General features: G+C 35.4%; 1 protein-coding gene across 5 annotated transcripts in view; it reads right to left on the bottom strand.

Annotated features, from left to right (window-relative positions):
- Nucleotides 1–20732, bottom strand: part of LOC149803114 (transmembrane channel-like protein 7) — a 111553-nt gene that overhangs the window by 56670 nt on the left and 34151 nt on the right. For all 5 annotated transcript variants that reach the window (XM_089952722.1, XM_089952723.1, XM_089952724.1 and 2 more), the window contains 4 exons: nucleotides 13748–14197; nucleotides 10702–10744; nucleotides 8112–8193; nucleotides 553–821 (listed from right to left, as the gene is read on the bottom strand). In XM_089952722.1, coding sequence (XP_089808848.1) covers nucleotides 553–821; nucleotides 8112–8193; nucleotides 10702–10744; nucleotides 13748–14197 — 844 coding nt within the window. The remainder of the gene's footprint in view (nucleotides 1–552; nucleotides 822–8111; nucleotides 8194–10701; nucleotides 10745–13747; nucleotides 14198–20732) is intronic.

The raw sequence follows: 20732 nt of genomic DNA on the forward strand, positions 1-20732 counted from the left end.
TCCATTAACATTCCATGGTTTTACCATGTATACCTTTTAATACATCAGATCTAACTGCAAACAACATAGACCCTCATATGATGCTGTATAATGAGCTGGGAGATCAGGGTCTATGTGTTTAGTTCTACTGATTACTCAAAATTCCTGCAGAGACCAAGATCTGCCATCACATTATGTGATGGTATATATAGTTTACGCAGTTTGCAGATGGACCCACAATATAAGCAAAAATATACAGTGTATCATAGACAAAAAAAAGTGCTTATGAAATATTGGCTTCTAATATTCCAGGTTACAAACTTTCAAAACTCAACCTTGAGGTGGTTATCAGCATTTCTATTATACTCATACTATGATTACTTAATTTTAATTGTCATTTTAGTGAATATTACAGTTTTCTCACTAAATCTGGTACAGTTTGACACTGAGTGATTTGCGGTAAATGATTTTCTTAATTACAGGATATTTATAATGAAAAAAGCAAAAATCTTTATCACATTTTCTGCATATAGTGAATTTGTAAAATCTAAATTAAAGCAGCTATTTTTTTACCGTTCCGAGAAGGAAGTCTAAAAACTTCTGAAAGTCAGTCTCATTTCTCATGATGTCTTCATGGTAGTTTGTATAATTTTGTGTGCACTGTTGGGCATCCTTTATAAAATTTGAGGCATTTGGTGGGACAGTTTCAGAGAATGTTCTTGGGTTGAGAGCCAAATATGGCACAGTTATGCAGAAAAACTGGATAATCATGATGTATGCATTCAAAAGCATCAGCCAGCGAAGAAACCGGAAGTAACTCATGATAGCAGTTCCAAATCTCCCTGAAATAAATAATTAGTAATATTGTCAGGTAAAATGTATGATTAATTTTTTAAAATTGTTACAAGAATAGATGACTGTAGCATTAATGTGTACGTTTTTTAAAAATAGAAATAAAAGAAGTTATAAATATCTGAACACAATTATTTATAAAACTCTTAGTACCGACATATACCATATATACTCGCTTATAAGTCGAGTCCAACTGCAAACTGCACCGACCCAGATCGGCCATCACATAATGCACTAGAAGATCTGGGTCTGTGCAGTTTGTTAGTCGTAATCAGTAGAAGAAACAACACAAACTCTGATCTGCTGGTGCACTATATGCAACAGCTGATCTGGGTCTATGATCTTTGCAGTTGGGCATGAATTATAGGCAAGTATATAAAGCAGTTAAAATTTATAAAGTCTACATTGTTGATCTATAGCAATTCTAATAGCTTTCCAATGCAAATACCCATGCTTCATTACTACAAATTACATTCCACCCTATCTCCGACACTGATCCAGATGTCATAAGCAAAAAAGCCATTATATATGTACAACATCTTATTTTATTTCATACAGTTTGCTCAGCATTTCATAAATGTCTGTAACTGACCTATGCTAGCAGTGACCCTTAATGAAAAAATTCTTGGTTAATACGTACAAAATAGAGCCATCAACTTGAACAGTAATGTCAAAATATAACAAGGTCACATATGTATAAATATAAAAACAGGTCCAATTTTTAAAGAAATTTCAAGAATTAAACAGCTTATTTGAAATTGTCATGCAAATGCACTGACTGAAAAGATAAAAAGAACTAGTATTTGCCACTGGCCAGTATGCAAACAGGGCCAGCCCAAGCTATAGGCAAGCAGTGCACTTGCACAGGGAGTCATTTTCAGAGGGGTGCCAAATCAGAGAAGAAAAGGGGTGCAATAATCAAAGGAGCTAAATAAGAAAATCTTTTTATTTGGCCAAATTACACATTTCTGAAGTATGAATTCAATACAGATTGGGGGAGGGGGCAAATGTCTGATTTGCATAGAGCACTGTATTGTCTCATGCTGGCCCTGTATGTGAGAAATATTTTCCTGGAATACTGACATTGGTACTATTTCCAGTAATATAATTTCTCTTCATCTGACTACTGTACTAAACAATACCATTATGGGAATGAGCAACTGCAGATCAATTATAATTTCAGTTATCTGAAAAGTGGATTACTGTCACAATTTAAGACTAAATGTTTAACACTGTCTGTAAATTTTTGCAAACCATGAAATAATAACATGAAAATTTTTGTCCTTTAAGTTTTCATAGAACTTTGTATTCTTATTTACATTTTGCAGATATCTGTATAAAAAAAAATCAGATGAAAATAATAATTAACATTTTACTTGTAATTATTTGAAAATCCAAAATTAATAAATAAAAACTGTATAAAATGTGAAGAATAAAATAACTGTAGAATATTTCACAAGGTCTAAAACACTTACTCAAATTAGAGAATCTCAGTATGTCAGTAGAGTTTGAAATTTGTGTCATTTTCTTTCATCCTAAATCTTAGCTGAAATCATGTGTCATTGATATTGTTTGCATAAAAAGAAAATGTATCAATGCACTTCAATGTTCTGAATTGCACTGCAAAGTTTGATTCTCTTGGGTACCTCAGTGCAAACAAGGGGTAAGGCTGTATTATTTACATGTGTAAATGGCTTAGTTCTGAAATGTATGTGGCTGTCAGTGATAAAGAAAATACCTGCATATACATGTAATATGGATGCTGCACTTCATGTCTGATAGCCATTAGCAATATTTTAAGACATTCTAAAGTGTGGAAATACTTTCCTGTAATTGAGTCTGGTGATGGGAAAAGAAAAGGGTTAAATATAAAATGTGCCATCTTCAGTTCTCATACAGTGAGAGAAGTACAGCAGTAAGACAAATCATCTCAATACTAATTAAATATGTGTCATACGCCAAATGTCTCAATTGACATTGTGTGCATCAAAGATGCCAACATCTAGACAAACACCCATAGCTACTTATAAATCCCACTGTTGTGTATCATGATAAATGTATCTGACGCTTCAATGTGTGCCCTGGATTTAAGACCACTGGGCTAAGGCTTCTTCAGTGTGTGTCCTGGATTTAAGACCACTGGGCTAAGGCTTCTTCAATGTGTGCCCTGGATTTAAGACCACTGGGCTAAGGCTTCTTCAGTGTGTGTCCTGGATTTAAGACCACTGGGCTAAGGCTTCTTCAATGTGTGCCCTGGATTTAAGACCACTGGGCTAAGGCTTCTTCAATGTGGCCCTGGATTTAAGACCACTGTGCTATGGCTTCTTCAATGTGTGCCCTGGATTTAAGACCACTGGGCTAAGGCTTCTTCAATGTGTGCCCTGGATTTAAGACCACTGGGCTAAGGCTTCTTAAATGTGTGCCCTGGATTTAAGACCACTGTGCTATGGCTTCTTCAATGTGTGCCCTGGATTTAAGACCACTGGGCTAAGGCTTCTTCAGTGTGTGCCCTGGATTTAAGACCACTGAATGGCTTCTTCAATGTGTGCCCTGGATTTAAGACCACTGGGCTAAGGCTTCTTCAATGTGTGCCCTGGATTTAAGACCACTGGGCTAAGGCTTCTTCAGTGTGTGCCCTGGATTTAAGACCACTGAATGGCTTCTTCAATGTGTGCCCTGGATTTAAGACCACTGGGCTAAGGCTTCTTCAATGTGTGCCCTGGATTTAAGACCATTGGGCAGAGACTTCTTCAATGTGTGCCCTGGATTTAAGACCATTGTGCTAAGGCTTCTTCAATGTGTGCCCTGGATTTATAAGACCGTTGGGATAAGGCTTCTGCAATGAATTAAATCTGGGTTATGGAATACTAAGTTGCCCTATTGTTTTTAAATATCTTTCTTCTCTCTATGAACAAACTGCTCCGGCAGCCTAGTGGTTATAGCATCTGCCTTGGATGAGGGAGGCTGCAGGTTCAAACCCTGGCCAAGTCATACCAAAGACTTTTAAAAATGGTACTAACAGCTCCCTCATTAGGCACTCGGCATTAAGAGGTTATTATTATGATTGGATGGCCTGGTGTCAGGATAATGAGACTGGGTGAGACATCATGCTACATGTCTGTGGCATGATGCCCCAGTGCTAGACATCACTATAAACTGCCACACTGCAGACATCTTTGCGATATGACTGAAAAATTGTTAAAGCTGTGTTAAAAATCCAAATCACACACAGTCTCTATGAACAAGAGAAAGATACTCTGGTCCAAAGCATTCAAAATCAATGTAGCATAGCATTTACAACTGATATGTGGTTTCCTAATACTAAGCTTGCAACGCAAGAGCTGGGCAACAGACACACTGGTATTAATATTGTAATTGATATTATGAAGCTCTGTGCAGAATCTGGAATAAAGCATGATAAAGTCAGTGCACTAGTATGTGACAATACCTCAAATATGATAGGTATTGTAACAAAACTTAAAGTATGATAAAGTCAGTGCACTAGTAAGTGACAATACTTCAAATAAGATAGGTATTGTTACAAAACTATGACTATCTCTTGATTCTGATAAGCTTCTTTCTGTGAATAGGAAGCTAAAGTCTAATAAAAAGGATGGGGTTATGAACAAAACTCTTCATGGAATCAGTTCCCCTACCATGCCCTGTATAAAACATGATCCAATGGAGATAAAAACTAGTGTTATTGAGCTGGCACAAAATGACTTACCTCCACTTCCTAATCCACCAAAAGTGTAAAACTTTAATTGAACTCCACAAATTGTCCATTCATTTGGAATTCTTTATTTTTATTTCACTTTAAAAGTTTAGCACAAGATTTTTAGCTACATCTTAGACTTTACTGAATGAGCCAGTATAAGCCACTTTTTATTTAATTTATGAGTATTATAATTTTCACTAGAACTGAATTAAAGCAAACATTTGTAACAACTCTAATTTTAATTTCATCCATCTTATACACCATATGAAGTTCCCCAAACCATGTCCTGAAGAAAAAGTTGTCATTAGATTCAATATTTTTCATTTAATTTCTCCTATTTTCATGCAAATATCCATTTATATAATCAAGGAAATATTTCCAGCACATTAATGTCGTATATAGCCATAGTACAAATTTTAAATTTATGTTAAATGGAAATTTTTTAAATATGAACAAACTATGTTGTTACAGCAGGTACTCTTCTATCTGTTACAGTTATGGGCAATACATTAAATTTGTTTTCTGAGATGTCAGGCATAATACATCAAGTATGTTAATGTACCAGTCCAAGCAGTAAATCTTGTTACATAATGTAACAAAATATTGTCATTTCTATGAATGTTTTATCACATAAATTGTTACATAAACCTTTCAAACAGAGGACAACCCATGGGAGAATGCGAATCTGGCATTTGTACACAGGTGATCTGTGTAAACAGGTTCACCTTTAAAATGGGTTCTTAAACAAATACTATGCACCTAATAATAATAATAATAATAATAATAATATTATTATTATTATTATTATTATTATTAATATTATTATTATTATTATTATTATTATTATTATTATTATTTAATCACGAATGTTTTATGTGCGCTGTATCCTGCTAATTTTAAACCACCCTATAAGTTAAATTGTTATCGACTTAAAATAATCATTCATCTTTGCTTTGTACACCATGACAGAACAATAATGTCACCACTGATTGACAGTTTGACTGTAAAATAAAGGACTGACTCTTTGGTTGGTCAGCTTGTACAAGTTATGCTTGGATACAACTGTTCATTCTCTAAAAATATTATCAAAAGAAGCCAAATATGGCACTTTTTTGTGACCCATGAACTGAAACTTTGGTTGTCTTTGAAAACATGTTTGAAATATTGAATAACCACTGACCCAAATGAAAGGCGAAGTAACTCATATTTCTTCTCCAAGATGAACTTTTTTTCCCCAGAGACAGTTTTAATTCATAGATAAATGGATGAAGATATTAAACTCTACCTGTCACACTGGCACAAAAGATAACTTCCATTTTTACTGTCATAACACAATTAATTTTCTCGCCATCAAGCCAATGATATTGTTTCAGCCTTCTACCCTAATGATAAAATGTGACATACTGTTGAATTTTACGTAATGACACCTTTCAGTTACAATGTCAATGGGACTGAGTACAAGCAATATAAGAAATGTCTGCACATCAATTCAGATGATAGTACTTTATTTAAACAATGCCTTCCAAAAGAAGCAAATGTTTGATCAAAAAAGACTTAGCAATCACTGTAGGTATATACTAGTGGCTACTTAAGGCAGGGAGAAAGCACTGTTTGGTTAACAAAAAAACACCTTGTTACTGACCACAGAAAGCAGGTGACTGTTACATACAGGACATTTGTATAGGAAATTTGCTGAAGGGAAATTAGAATGGCTGTCATAAACAGGTAACAATTGAGTAACAGTGACCATGAGGACTGGTCTGAGTATAATTCAACAAATACATGTCTTACAAGCTGAATCCTTTTGTAATAAAAGGTAAAGATTTGCAGTAAATTAAATAATTCCAAGTTAAATGAAGTATGATATTCAACCTAGCTTACATATAAATAACTGTTTTTAGCCTAAGATGAAGATTTGGGTAAGGGGTTTGAGTTTTGGAAAGGTTTGATTAAATGGCATCATTTTCGTTACTGTATTCCATGTACATGTTTACAAAGTTTCGGTATAGTAAAAGTCACATGGGTCGTGTATGCACATTTACTCGTTTTAAATTAAATATAAATTGTCCTTTTAAAATTCAATACTAATTTTGTTAACCAAACTCTGTTCAGTCCTGATTATTGAATGCTCGCTACCTTAAATGTCATCAAGAAACTTCCAGATGAAAATTATTGATTGCTATGGTCTTTTACAATGGTGGCCATGTACTAAACTGGGTCAAGAAAGAAAACGTTGAGTGGTATCATCACAATATAGGGTAATACAAAATTAGCAATATGCCCAGCTTTCATTGTGATATCACAGTGCATGACATTCAACCTGGATTGTACTGGATCACACCTTTAGGTTCATTTCATCACAAAATTTCCAAATACAGTAATACCTCAAACATTCGCAAGGTTAGATTCCAGAACCAGTTGTGGATCAGGAGGAATCGCGAATGTTTCGTACAAGTCACTAAAAATGCTAATAAATGCTTATTTCTAGGGTTTAAACCCTAAATATGACCCAAATCATGCTCCCAAAGCACTTTAATTTCATTTAAAAGTTAGCTTAATACATTACCCTTAAAAAGAGAAATAAATGGTTGATGTAAAAATAGAGTACAGTATCGCCTAATGGGTATTTGCTACACTAGCGCATTTACAGTACGGTATACTAATATTACCCCTATACTAATTCATTGGCTGCCATTTTCTTTTGCACTCACAGTAAGGTAAAACCAAGTAACGAATGGGACTGTAAACTTAATGACTGACGTTTTCTTTGTCATTGTCAGGAAGGTAAACTAAGTAAGCTTCATATGTCACAGAAGTCATATAACGAAGGTACAATTCAATAAAATAAAGAAAACATGTATGTAGAGGGTACCAACGAAAATTTTGCGAATGTGTGAATTCGCGAATCCAGAAACGTGAATGCACGAGGTATTACTGTACTTTAACATTGATTTTGCCGTATGTACTTCTAAATAATAACCTTCCCAAGGAATATGGATGTATAAGAAACCAAATGAAGTGAATATTTGCCACCTAAAGGTATGTAGAATCAAATTCTAAATAATAACACCCATTACTGAAATAGTTGGTGTTGAATGCTTAGATGACCTGTGTGACTTGTACTATAAATGTTGTAGCCCTTATCCAAGGTCAAATGTTAATTGGGAATATTCATTTGTCTTCTCTAGTTCAGTAAGTATATATATAGTTATAGGGTGTGGATCTTAATATTTTTAACTTATAACCCAGAAGTTAACTTGATCTCAGCTGGACACATAAATATAAGTTATTCTAAGATGTATGTAAAATTCAACCCACATGTAATAAAAATTCCAAGTATCGGCAATATCTGTATGTACACCCAATGGATGATCAATGATCTGAGTTTCTTGTGTTTAGCTTTACTAACCGTAACATTTAAGACTAGTTAAGGCAATTTCACAAGAAAGCATGCTCATACCCAGACAAGCAAACTTTGGATAGACAGACTATCACTCAGCTTCTTTCAAAGTGTAAGAGGGATAAATATCACTAAAATGAATGCCACGAGTTGATATCTTACCCTCAATAACTCTCATATATGAACTCCATATTGAAAAATGCTGGAAAAATTCTCTGATCCGTTTTGTTGATTTTTCCCATTTCTGGAAAACAAGAAACAGTTGTAATTAATAGTCTGTACAAATCAAGAGGACCCTTCATATGTAACTGAATACAGCACTTTGAATAAATTCTGTAATATACACTGTAAAGACTTTATTATCTTAAACAAAGCAACAGAAAAGAGCAAAAACTAGCAAGTTTAGTAAACAATTTATCTCCCTAGAATACAAAGCAAAAATTTAAAAAAACTTAACAGTTATGTGATTTAAATCCCAAATAATCCTAGGAGTTCTCTCAAATTTAAACTAAACACAACTAAAAACTGATTCCACTGGTCAGATGATAAAGTAGGAATGAGTAAGTCTGATATAAACCATTTTAATATAAAAACCTAAGACACAATAAGAGGACCGTATGAGGATCAAAAGTTCATTTTAAAAAAATTCTAGTTTGTCAATAAGATCAGGTCATTTACTTAACTCTCAATTTAAAAAAAAAAACATGGCAAACATCAGGTACACCATGAATTTCAGAGGGGAAAACCACTGTCCTGAACTCAAATCCAAGTAAACATGTCTCCCTACAAATAAAACAAATCCTAAAATATAACCTACAATCACAGACAATAATTAGCTATGCAATATGTTGTTTTAAAAAAAAAAGACATCAGTCAGGTAGGCCCAATCTCCTACCCTCAGTTATAGACAAAGGTCAATCACAAAATACAAATTAAATATACATAACAATACTGCTATTTGATTTTGATTTGTTGGGCACCAATTTTAGTGGATTCTGTAATCACTAAAAAACAGGAATTTAAAGACAAAACAAAATGCAGAAACTTTACACAATTTATTGTTTTTTACTACTTCGTGAAAAGTAGACAAATTGGAACAACTTTTACTACATGGTCTGCACCAATTGCCAATGTAAATTTATTCTTGACTCTGTACAGCATTTTGTTTATGGTTGCAGTGGAAAATAAATAACAAAATGTAAGTAATTATTTACTGTGTTAACAATGAAAATACTACACAGAATGTACCATGTACAACAAATGGTTCCATAATGCAATTGCTTCAGACCCTCTAATGCATACATGTTCACCTTCAGCTCACATGCAGCCCAGTCCTTCACATTCTACAGCCTGCGGCCATGTAGGTACTCCTTTTGAAAATATGCATTTTAAATAATATGCATAATTAGTGATAAGGAACTGTTCTTGCTCATGGGGCCCATGACCTTAAGCATTTGATCTGTTTTGGTCCTTGGATGCCACTGCTTAAGTGGTTTCTTTGTACTCCTTTGCAGGAGTGCTGTACTGCTTCAGAAGAATCAGCACTCTACAAATCAATAAATCTATGCCTACTAGTGATCCACTATAGACTCGGATCAGTACACTGATTATAGGTCTAAACCAATCTGATAAGTAACTATTTTGACTATAGCAAGTGTAATTCTTATTGAAGATAGGGGATTTGAGCTCAAAAGTATGTAAAAGAATTTGCTCTTATTAATTAAAATTTGATTTTCATAGATGACAAGCACTCTAAAACTTTATGGATTGAGAAATTTGGGTCTAGTTCATTTGGGACTCGTATAAATATTTTGATTAAAGGTCTAAGCAGATCTGATTATATAATTATTTTAAACATAGGGAGCCTAATATTTCTTTTTGTAAACAGGGGATTCAGGCTGATAACAGTATGAAAGAAAAAGAATTCACACATGTTAATTACAAATTGACTTTAATTGAATTACATTCTAAAAACAAATAACATACTTATGGAAACAATACCATTCTATGTTCTAAAAGAAAGAAAAAAACATTCATATGGGAATAATACCAATGTAAAAAACATTCATATGGGAATAATACCAATGTAAAAAACATTCATATGGGAATAATACCAATGTAAAAAACATTCATATGGGAATAATACCAATGTAAAAAACATTCATATGGGAATAATACCAATGTAAAAAACATTCATATGGGAATAATACCAATGTAAAAAACATTCATATGGGAATAATACCAATGTAAAAAACATTCATATGGGAATAATACCAATGTAAAAAACATTCATATGGGAATAATACCAATGTAAATGAGTATCTGATTATGTATAGACAGTATAAACATTGAAGGGTTCTTGATGGTTTCTTAGTTATGAGCCAAGGGCAGATTCCCAACCCAGAGGGCATGACCCAGGGTCTGTAAATACATGTCTGATTTTGTCCTCTCATTTCCTTCAAGCCTAGGTAATGGTTGTATGGTGGGGATCTCTTAACATCAGATCTGTGCTGACCTTAGGGCAAATGATGTTCATTTTCCCAGTGTCTAGGCAATGAACATTAGAAAGGCTGAATGATACAAGAGACAATTTTCTTTCACAGTTTCACTTTAAAATCCTCACTCTGAACAGGTTTGAACTTGAGTGGGATTAAGAGGTTATAATGATAGTGTTGTTATTACACAAGTGGCTACTCAACACTAAACAGGATGCTAGATATTTACAGTGTCAGAATATCCAACTGTCACTTACCTTTGGTCTAGTCCAATCTGTTAATTTAGCTGAAGCTGTTTCCCTAAAGTAAGATATGATAAAGTTAATATCAAGAGCCATGACACTTTAGCAGCTGAAAAGAATTTACAGGAATTATGCAATAAAAAGATTTGTATGATGACCAATGTGGTGGCCATATTGGATGCAAGATCAGTGCCATTTTCGTTTAAGACCAAATTGGCACCATAAAAAGTATTTTGGGTTAAAATCTGATGTCAATATGTCCATTAATTTAATAGGAGAAGGAGGAATGACAAAAAGATTTTCAATATGGCCATTGTAGTGGCTACATGCTGCAATTTTAGCACCATCTTCATTTAAGACCAACTAGATATCATAACAAGACTTTTAGTGAAAACCCCATTTTAGTACGATTTTCATTTTAGGAGCAGGAATAACCAGATTTTAAAGATGGTTACCTGATCAGCAGTAATGCAGTCAGACCAGCAAAGTTTTCATTTCCATCCAGGAGGATTTGCTAGCAATAACAAGGTTTACAATTTGATGTCAGATCAGTGTACCAATTTCATTTAGATTTGGTTTTGGTTTTGAAGGTTTAATGCAATTTTTCAGCACATGAAAGGCTGTACATTTCCAATATATTTGGCGGAGGAAGAACTTAGGAAGATCCCAGGAAGAACCACCAACCCATGGGAAGCTACTTCAGGCCTTCTCAATATCCATGTTGGTCTAACCAAGAATCAATTTAGACACACAGACAGAAGTGAGATGTATGATAGATCTGTAAAGGCCTTAGACTACTCGGCCACCCAGGATCTGTTTCAATTAGAACCAACCAGACATCAAAAGAAGCCTTAATGAAAACCTGACTTTTGTATGACCATCTGTTCAGGAGTAAATAAAGATAACAAGAATCTAAAGCTGGCTGCTGTGAGAATCAAATCAGATGTCAAATCAGCATCATGTTTATTTCGGACTAACTAAACATCATAAGATGCCATCTGGTGAAAGCCCATGTCAATATGAGTTTCGATTTAGAAAGAGGAGAAATAACAAGACTTTCAAGTTGGTTGATGAGGTGGCCATATTGGATGTCAGATCAGCCCAATTTTCATTTAGGACCAACTAAACTTCACAAGAAGCCTTGCACTGACAACCCCATACTGATACGAGCATCTGTTCCAGAGGAATAGCAATAATAAGCTTTTCAAGATGGTAACTGTAACGTCCACACTGGATATCAGATCGGCATCATGTTCATTTAAGAGCAACTAAACATCATAAGAAGCCTTCTGGTGAAAAACCCATGTCAATATGACATTCTGGTCAGGAGGAATAGAGAACAAAAGATTTTAAAGATGAATGCAGTGGTGGCCACATATTGGATGTCAGATCAGCATCAACAGTATACAAGATCAACCAGTCATTATAAGAAGACATTTAGTGAAAACCCATGTTGAATTAAACTGCATCCATTCTGGAGGTGTATTAAGAGCATGATTTTTAAGATTCTGAATCATAAAACGTCTTCAGGTGAAAATTCAATGTGTTCATATGACATTCTGTTCAGGAGAAGTAGCAAAAACTTGATTTTAAAAATGGCTGCCATAGTGACTAATCAGATTGGCACCATTTTCATTCAGGATCATTTGATTTAGGGCCAAATGGACATCATAAGAAGTCTTTTAGTGAATACCCAATGTTGATATGACCATTCATTCTGGAGATGTAATGATAACATGATTTTCAATTTTGCTGCTATGGCTGCCATACTGGATTTACAAGCTTCATCATTATCAAATATGACCTATTTGACCTTGGGATGAAGGTGTATTTAAAGTTTCACGGGGAATTCTCCAGGTAGTTTAGGAGAAGTGATAACAAACTTACAATAATAGATGGACATATAGCAAACAACAGCCGATGAACAACAAATGGCTGTCCTAAGCTCTTCTGGACTATAACCAGTAGAGCTAACTAGAATTAGGTCAAAGGCATGCCACAACATATCCTTATATGTTTCTAAGCTATGCTTAAATGGGGGCATAATCTGACCAGGTGCCAGTGCTGCAACACCACAAATGTATACAAGTCTCTTTGTACTCTGTTAGTGTACATATGGTTATAAGGAGGGGATCTTGCTAACTGTCTAAACTATGACACAAGGGCATGTCCCCTACCCCTATGAGCATAACACTGGCTTTATACTGCATTTATATCTGATTTTGTCTTCTCATTTCCTTCAAAACCATATATGGTTATAAGATGGGAATCTCAGGTTTCATGTTATGACCCAAGTGGAACATTTCCCATTGGGGCAAGACATGAAGGTATAATTAATTCAAAAACCCATTTAATGTCATAACTTTGGCCTCAATACATGCCAACTTTCAGATCTACATCTACAATGTTTAAAAAATTGCACTAGATTCTCCAAAACTCTCCTATCCCCACTTAAGAGGTTTTATCAAAGTTTTAAAACCAATGTTGTGTGCATTTCCATACCTAGTCATACTCCAGTGCTTCAAGTCTAGTATCTCAACAATGTATGAGATAATGAGATATATTACATGAGACACATTACACTACATTAATAATGAGATACATTAATAATGAGATACACTAGATTAATAATGAGATACACTACAATAATAATGGATGCATTAATGAACCAGCAGAAGTACAGACCGTACAGACAAGCCAGTTGATATTATCCCTGTCTTTTTAACAACAAAATTATACGGATTATGTAACTGACATTTTGCATACTTTTTCAGCTCTTATAAACTTAAAGAGCTTAAAATATATACGGATAACAACAGCATGAACTGAATACCAACAATACCATCATTCAGCTGTGTACCTTGTGTCATCATGGTGTGAGATATTACCATGATGTGAAAATTATTTGCATCCAACAGCAGCATTACAGTTAATTAATATTGTACCATGGTATGCTCAGTCAACAGAAAAACTTTACCTAGATAATATAAAAAGCTCATTTTCACCAGCCAAATTTATTATTTATTACTGGTAGTTAGAGGCAGTAAAGATATACCAGTACCTGAGAATGGAAGCTAAATGCCTAGGAGTGATATCGTGTTTTTCCTTTATCTCAGCATATCTTTCTCTGAATGATTTTTCCTTGTCAACATCGTCATTCTCCGATACAGATTTGTCGGCCCTCTTGCTACTCCTTCTCTCCCTCAGAGTTTTATGTCGTTCTCGACGTTGAATCTGAATGCTCGGCAACATGTGGTTATCCTCTACTTCAACATAGTCATTAATATCCTCCCTTTCTCTCCTTCGTATTGTAGATTTTTTTCTTGATGAGGCATTTCGTCTACGTATGATTGTGGCAACAGGAGTATCCTGTCTGAAGCTGGGAATTTTAAAATTCTGTGTGTCATCCATGTTGACACTTGTGCCCATCTCATAATTTGACAGGTGCTCATGATGTCTGAAGGATCTCTCTTGTGATGGTGGCCTTTCCATAGTGCTAGGACCAACATACCTGAGAATAGAGAAATGAGACAAGACTTAGGATAAAACAAGAAAATTGAAATGGTGGTATTGCTGAATTGCAAATCATGAAATACAGACCACATGCAGGAATGGCCTAGTGAAAGGGGGACAATTCAGACCATTTTGTGAGGCCCCCTGGATTTATGTGTGGGCGCCCCCTGTGAGCATGGCATTTGGAAACAAACATTTGAATTTTATATGAATATTAAACGTAAAATTTTCTTCCATCACTTTAAAATTAGTTTCTTTTTGTAGATATATTTTTAAAACTTACTAACATGCAGGGCCCCTCCTGTGAGCATGGGGCCTGATTGGGCCAAATCAGCCCAACTGGCTTAAGGACCAAATTTTCATTAATGGTTAAAATACTTGTAATAAAACATTTACATACCAAGACATGTAACTCAATAAGCAATAACACCTGAAAAAATAATCAAACCCAAAACTAAGTGTTTACATCAGACAGATGGACTACAGATATCTTCAATCCATAAAACAGGCAATCTAGCCAAAATTAATTCAAGTATTAAATCAAGATTAAAGTAGGAAATCAACAAAAAAGTGGGTTTTATTCCATTTCATTCACATGTTTTCCCCCTAGTTAAGGATTTAAAACATCAAACTTGTATCATTTTCAGAAAGGTTGGATGAGAAAACAATTATCTTTGGTATTAAATACAAGGGAAGAAACAATGAGATAATATGAGACATGCTAGATGGCTAACAAGTGTTTCTTTTCTTTATTATTGACATAAGTTGTCAGGATTTTACATATCCTCCTATATCACCACCTGATCTGGTGTATGGGGCATACCTTGAAATTATTTTTCCATCCTCATCTTTACACAATATATTCCCTTACTTAGACACAAGACACATACACACACACACAAAGACTCACATACAAATATTATACTCAAATAATCATTCATTTACAAACCCAAAGCAGTTTTAAATTGCCTGTTTGTTTATTTGATGTTAAAGTTAAAAAATATAGGAAATCATGTACCAAATGTTGACAATAGGGTCCACTTTTTCTTAAACTCATATCACTTCTGTTATTCACTTTGGAGAGATATTTTTCCAGCCATTTGTAAGATAAAACACAATTTTTATAATTGGTGAGATTTGGGATTTTGTTTTATGAACATGATTTGTATCATCAAAGTTGTTATTTCAATGAAAGACATCTTTTCATGTAATTTTAAAATTCGGATTGTAAGTTTGGATCCATATTCCACACAAAAATTCCAAAAAATGTTCAGTAACTGAGCAGTCGTAGAATAAATGTTTGATTTGTTCAAATCCCTCCTTACAGAAGGTGCATTTAACATTATCACTTAAATTAATATTTTTCAAAAGATGGTTTGTGGCAATATTTCTATGTTGAAATCTAAAATTAAAGCTGACCGCTTTTGTGTCTTTTGTACAAAGTTTAGCCAAAACAAATGAGTTGGTTCCTTCATTTGCACCACTTGCACACCCTTAGAAAAGCTGCCTGGACAAGTGTGTGTGGGATTTGGATTTTTAATGTAGCTTTAACAATTTTTCAGTCATATCGCTATGATATCTGCAGTGTGGCAGCTTATAGTGATGTCTAGCACTGGGGCATCATATCGCAGACATGTAGCATGTTGTCCCACCCAGTCACATTATCCTGACACCAGGCCGACCAGTCCTAACACTAACCTCTTAATGCTGAGCACCAAGCGAGGCAGCTGTTATTAACAATTTTAAAAGTCTTTTGTATGACTCGGCCAGGGATCGAACCCACAACCTCCCGCATCTGAGGCAAACACTCTAACCACTAAGCCACTGGAGCGGTTTTGCCTGGATGAAGTTTCAAAGTTTACTATTTGGCTACTGTATCTTGGTTCTTATCAATCTTTATAAAAAAATTATTCTATGCTTTTACCCTACAGAGTGAGGTTTTGTTGAATATTACAAGGAAACTATTTCCACTTTTAAAAAAAAATATTCTTCATCCACTTCACTGATATCTTTGAGATAAAAGCAAAGCACTGTATAAAATTATTAGTTTGTTTTGCTTATTTCATCAAAACTTAATAGAGATCCTTGGGCATCAAACTGGTGTTTCGTAAGTACAATACCGTTTGTTCTCCACCTTGTGTATGATTTAAAAATGTCTGTAGTTGCTAAATTAGGAATATGTTGATATAAAGTATTCCTGAACAGTTGATGGTTCATTTTTCCGTTGAGATAAAGCAGCAGAACAAGAGTAATCAGCTATCTGGAGTAATCAGTAGAACAAACAGCATAGACACCTATCTGCCATCACATCATGTGCCAGCAGAACAAGAGTAATGAGCTTTCAGGAATAATCAGTAGAACAAACAGCACAGACACTTATCTGCCATCACATCATGTGCCAGCAAAACAAGAGCAATCAACTCTCAGGAGTAATCAGCAGAACAAACAGCACAGACACCTATCTGCCATCACATCATGTGCCAGCAGAATGAAAGTAATCAACTCTCAGGAGTAATCAGCAAAACAAACAGCACAGACACTTATCTGCCATCGCATTAAGTGCCAGCAGAACGAGAGTAATCAGCTATCAGGAGTAATCAGTAGAACAAACAGCACAGACACTTATCTGCCATCACATCATGTGCCAGCAGAACAAGAGTAATCAGCTATCAGGAGTAATCAGTAGAACACACAGCATAGATACCTATCTGCCATCACATCATGTGCCAGCAGAACAAGAGTAATCAGCTATCATGAGTAATCAGTAGAACACACAGCATAGATACCCATCTGCCATCACATCATGTGCCAGCAGAACAAGAGTAATCAGCTATCATGAGTGATCAGTAGAACAAACAGCACAGACCCCTATCTTCCACCACATCATGTGCCAGCAGAATGAGTGTAATCAGCTATCAGGAGTAATCAGTAGAACAAACAACATAGACACCTATCTGCCATCACATCATGTGCCAGCAGAACAAGAGTAATCAGCTATCAGGAGTAATCAGTAGAACAAACAACACAGACACTTATCTTCCATCACATTATGTGCCAGCAGAACAAGAGTGATCAGATCTCAGGAGTATTCAGTAGAACACACAGCATAGAAACTTATCTGCCAACACAATATGTGACAGTAGATCAGAGTCTATGCTGCTTGCAGTTGGATCTGATTTATGTATACTTGATATTGTTGTATAGTGTATTTGCTCAGTGGCATCTAAATGCAAAACAAAATGCATATAATCACATACATGCAGAGCATGAGCAAACATGAATATAGGAGTTCAACTCCATGCTTGTGAAACAGTATCCAAAATCCATGTGATTATTATCTGCATGCAGCAGCTGTTGCTTGGGAAGTACACAGTACACCCTGCTACTGGTTCCCAAATATGTCCCTAGTAAAGTATTACAATACATGTACAATGCCCTGTGTTCATGAACTTATATTCAATTTTACATTTGACTGATATTCATATGATAAACGTTTATTCCAAATTAACATTTAATCCCAATGAATGTCCCTAAAATTAGCGATAGACTTTGGGTCAATGTCAGCTGAAATTATATAAATTTGTCTTTTCATTGCATGTAAATATGTCATAGGTATGAATCTTGTTAGTTTCTATGTTATGTTGCGGGGGGGGGGGGAGTAGAAAAACACCATGGGCATAACCCAGGGATCCTAGTCTGAGACGTGTTGACACTAATAGATCGTTCATCACCTATGCCAATTCTCAATCACATTAGACATAAAACTTCGAAGTCATTTAATATTTATTGCATCACTCCTACCTGAAACCCCATCCTGCTGGAGTGTGACCAAGATTAAACAGTACCAAACATGACATGTAAGCCCATCTTGTGACCTTGTCTGTACTAATGATCTAGGTGAAGTTTCATGAAAATATCTGCAGGGGTTAAAAAGTGTCTCCCTTGAGTGTGGCTATGGTATGTGATATATTTTCAAGTATTCAAAAATTATACTCCGCAAACAGATCATTACATTATCATTTATTATGAACTGATGCAGCAAGTATGAATGAATATGCAAGAATCTGTCAAGTCAATATATAAGTAGCTAAAGTTTAATTAAAATATCTTTGCTTGAATATTACAAGGAATATCAGCAACACCAACATTAAATTCACACAATCAGCATGAAACCTAGGTGTTACTCTGGACAGTACTCTCACATTGCACCAACATGTCATGAACATATGCAAGGCTGCATATCTTGAGCTGAGACGCATCAGCTCAATTTGCAAATATCTTTCAGCTGATGCCACTAAAACACTTGTGTGTTCATTAGTAATTTCAAGACTGGACTATTATAACTCAATTCTGTCTGGTTCATCTCAATATCTGCTCCAGAAACTTCAAAAAGTTCAAAACACAGCTGCTCGGATCATACTTAAGAGTACCACGATCAGAGCACACCTCCCTGCTGCTCTGTACCCTACACTGGCTATCCATTCGATCCAGAATCAAACACAAAATTTGTTCTCTGTGCTACATTTCACTGTCGGATTCTAGTCCATCATACCTATCTGACCTCACCCATGTGTACACACCAGCAAGATACTTACGCTCCTCTTCTGACAATCGTATACTCATTATTCCCACTATGAAAACAAAGTCATATGGACAGCGTTCTTTTGCATACCAGGGCCAGCAATGTGGAATGAATTGCCCACTGAACTTAGACACAAAGACACAGTGATCACATTCAAGAGGGCTCTCAAAACTCACTTATTTCGACTGTAAGTACAAACTTAAAGACCTAATAATGTTTCCTACCTTAAATATTCTCAGCATGTTTTTTAATGTTTTCTAATTTCATGGTGTTTGTTTTTGTAATCATATCATTATATGCTTTTTATCTTATAGGTGTTGTCTAATGTTGTAAAGCACTTAGAGCTTCTAAAGATTAGGCGCTATACAAAGTCCTCATTATTATTATTATTATTATTATTAAGAATTATACCCTTATATGGACAGAGGTCACTCCCTTACCATGCCCTTGACCTTGAGGCAGGGGAATCTGGCTATGGTACATTGCACATTGTATAATCATTATATAAAATTGGTTACAGTTTTATTCAAATATCTTGTTCCAAAGTTATGCTCTAGAAAACTACACAAGTCCGAGTTACATTCTTCCTTGTTGTGACATTCACCCTGAGACTGGGGGTATGGCTATGGTACAAAGCATATGAAATATACCTAATATACAATTCGCTAAAGTTTCATTACATGTTTTTAGTAATTCCAAAGTTATACTCTAGACAAGAATACAATTTCCCTTGGGGCCCCGAGTGGCCGAGTGGTCTAAAGCGCTCTCCGTTACGGATCACTGCCATCTCACCTCTGTCTGCGCAGGTTCGAGTCTCAGATTCAGCCAATGTGGGTATGTGAGAAAGCTTGCCAGTAGCTTCTCATGGGTCGGTGGTTCTTTCCGAGGTTTTCCCGGGTTCTTCCTCCACCATTAATCCTGGCCGCCATGTATAGCCTATCGTGTGCTGAAAAATGGCGTTAAACCCCACAACAACAACAACAACAACAATTTCCCTTGTAGTGATCATACATGAGGCTGTGGACATGGCTATGATATGCAACACACCCTCTGTAGATGATACATAATTAGCTGAATTCAAGTTTCATTTAAATATCTTCCAGACAAGAATCAAAGTCATATAATTACATTTTTCCCTTGTGGAGACCTTCACCTTGAGGCAAGGTGCATGATTATGGTGTGTGTGTGTGTGTGTGTGTGTGTGTGGAGAGAGAGAGAGAGAGAGAGAGAGAGAGAGCAAGCAAGAGCAAGAGACAGACAGACAGACAGACAGACAGATAGATAGATAGATAGATAGATAGATAGATAGATAGATAGATAGATAGATAGATAGATAGATAAAGTTTGACAAAGCTGTCTCCCACCATTACAAAGTTATGGGCCAGACAAGCAAGCAGATTATTATGGATGGATTATAGGCAGATGCCTAACACAGTAAGCCTGACTTAAGACAGGTATATAATAAATAGTTTTCAAGTTTTGTCCTATGTCCCTTGTGCAGTAAGGATGAACCCTGAGGACAATGTCAGTTGCAATGACAATTCTGTGTTCTCATATGGCCAATAAGTGTATATATTGTCTTTTAGTGGAAATCTCCAAAGTAATCAACCACGGGCAAAGTATATGGGGGTAGGAATGGACTCTGTGGTCATTGTCAGTTTCATGTATAAATGTCTCTTCATACTTGTTAATCAAGTGTATGGTGGGGATCACAATATCTTTCAAGATATGATCCAGGGGATAAGTCCCTAGGGGTAGGAATGTACACTGGCTCAAAATTTTAGCAGTGTGCACAGATTTCTTGTACTTCTTTGGAAGTGCTGGATAAAATAATAAATGAAAGCAAAAATATGATGTATAGTTTTTGAATTTGGGTCATAAAATGTGATACTAATACTGTGACCATTAATTTAATTCCCAACAATAACCATGTAAAACAGGTTTCACATTA

Source organism: Sinohyriopsis cumingii, chromosome 3 (assembly GCF_028554795.1).
Source record: "Sinohyriopsis cumingii isolate HCF-2022 chromosome 3, ASM2855479v2, whole genome shotgun sequence".
Lineage (NCBI taxonomy): Eukaryota > Metazoa > Mollusca > Bivalvia > Unionida > Unionidae > Sinohyriopsis > Sinohyriopsis cumingii.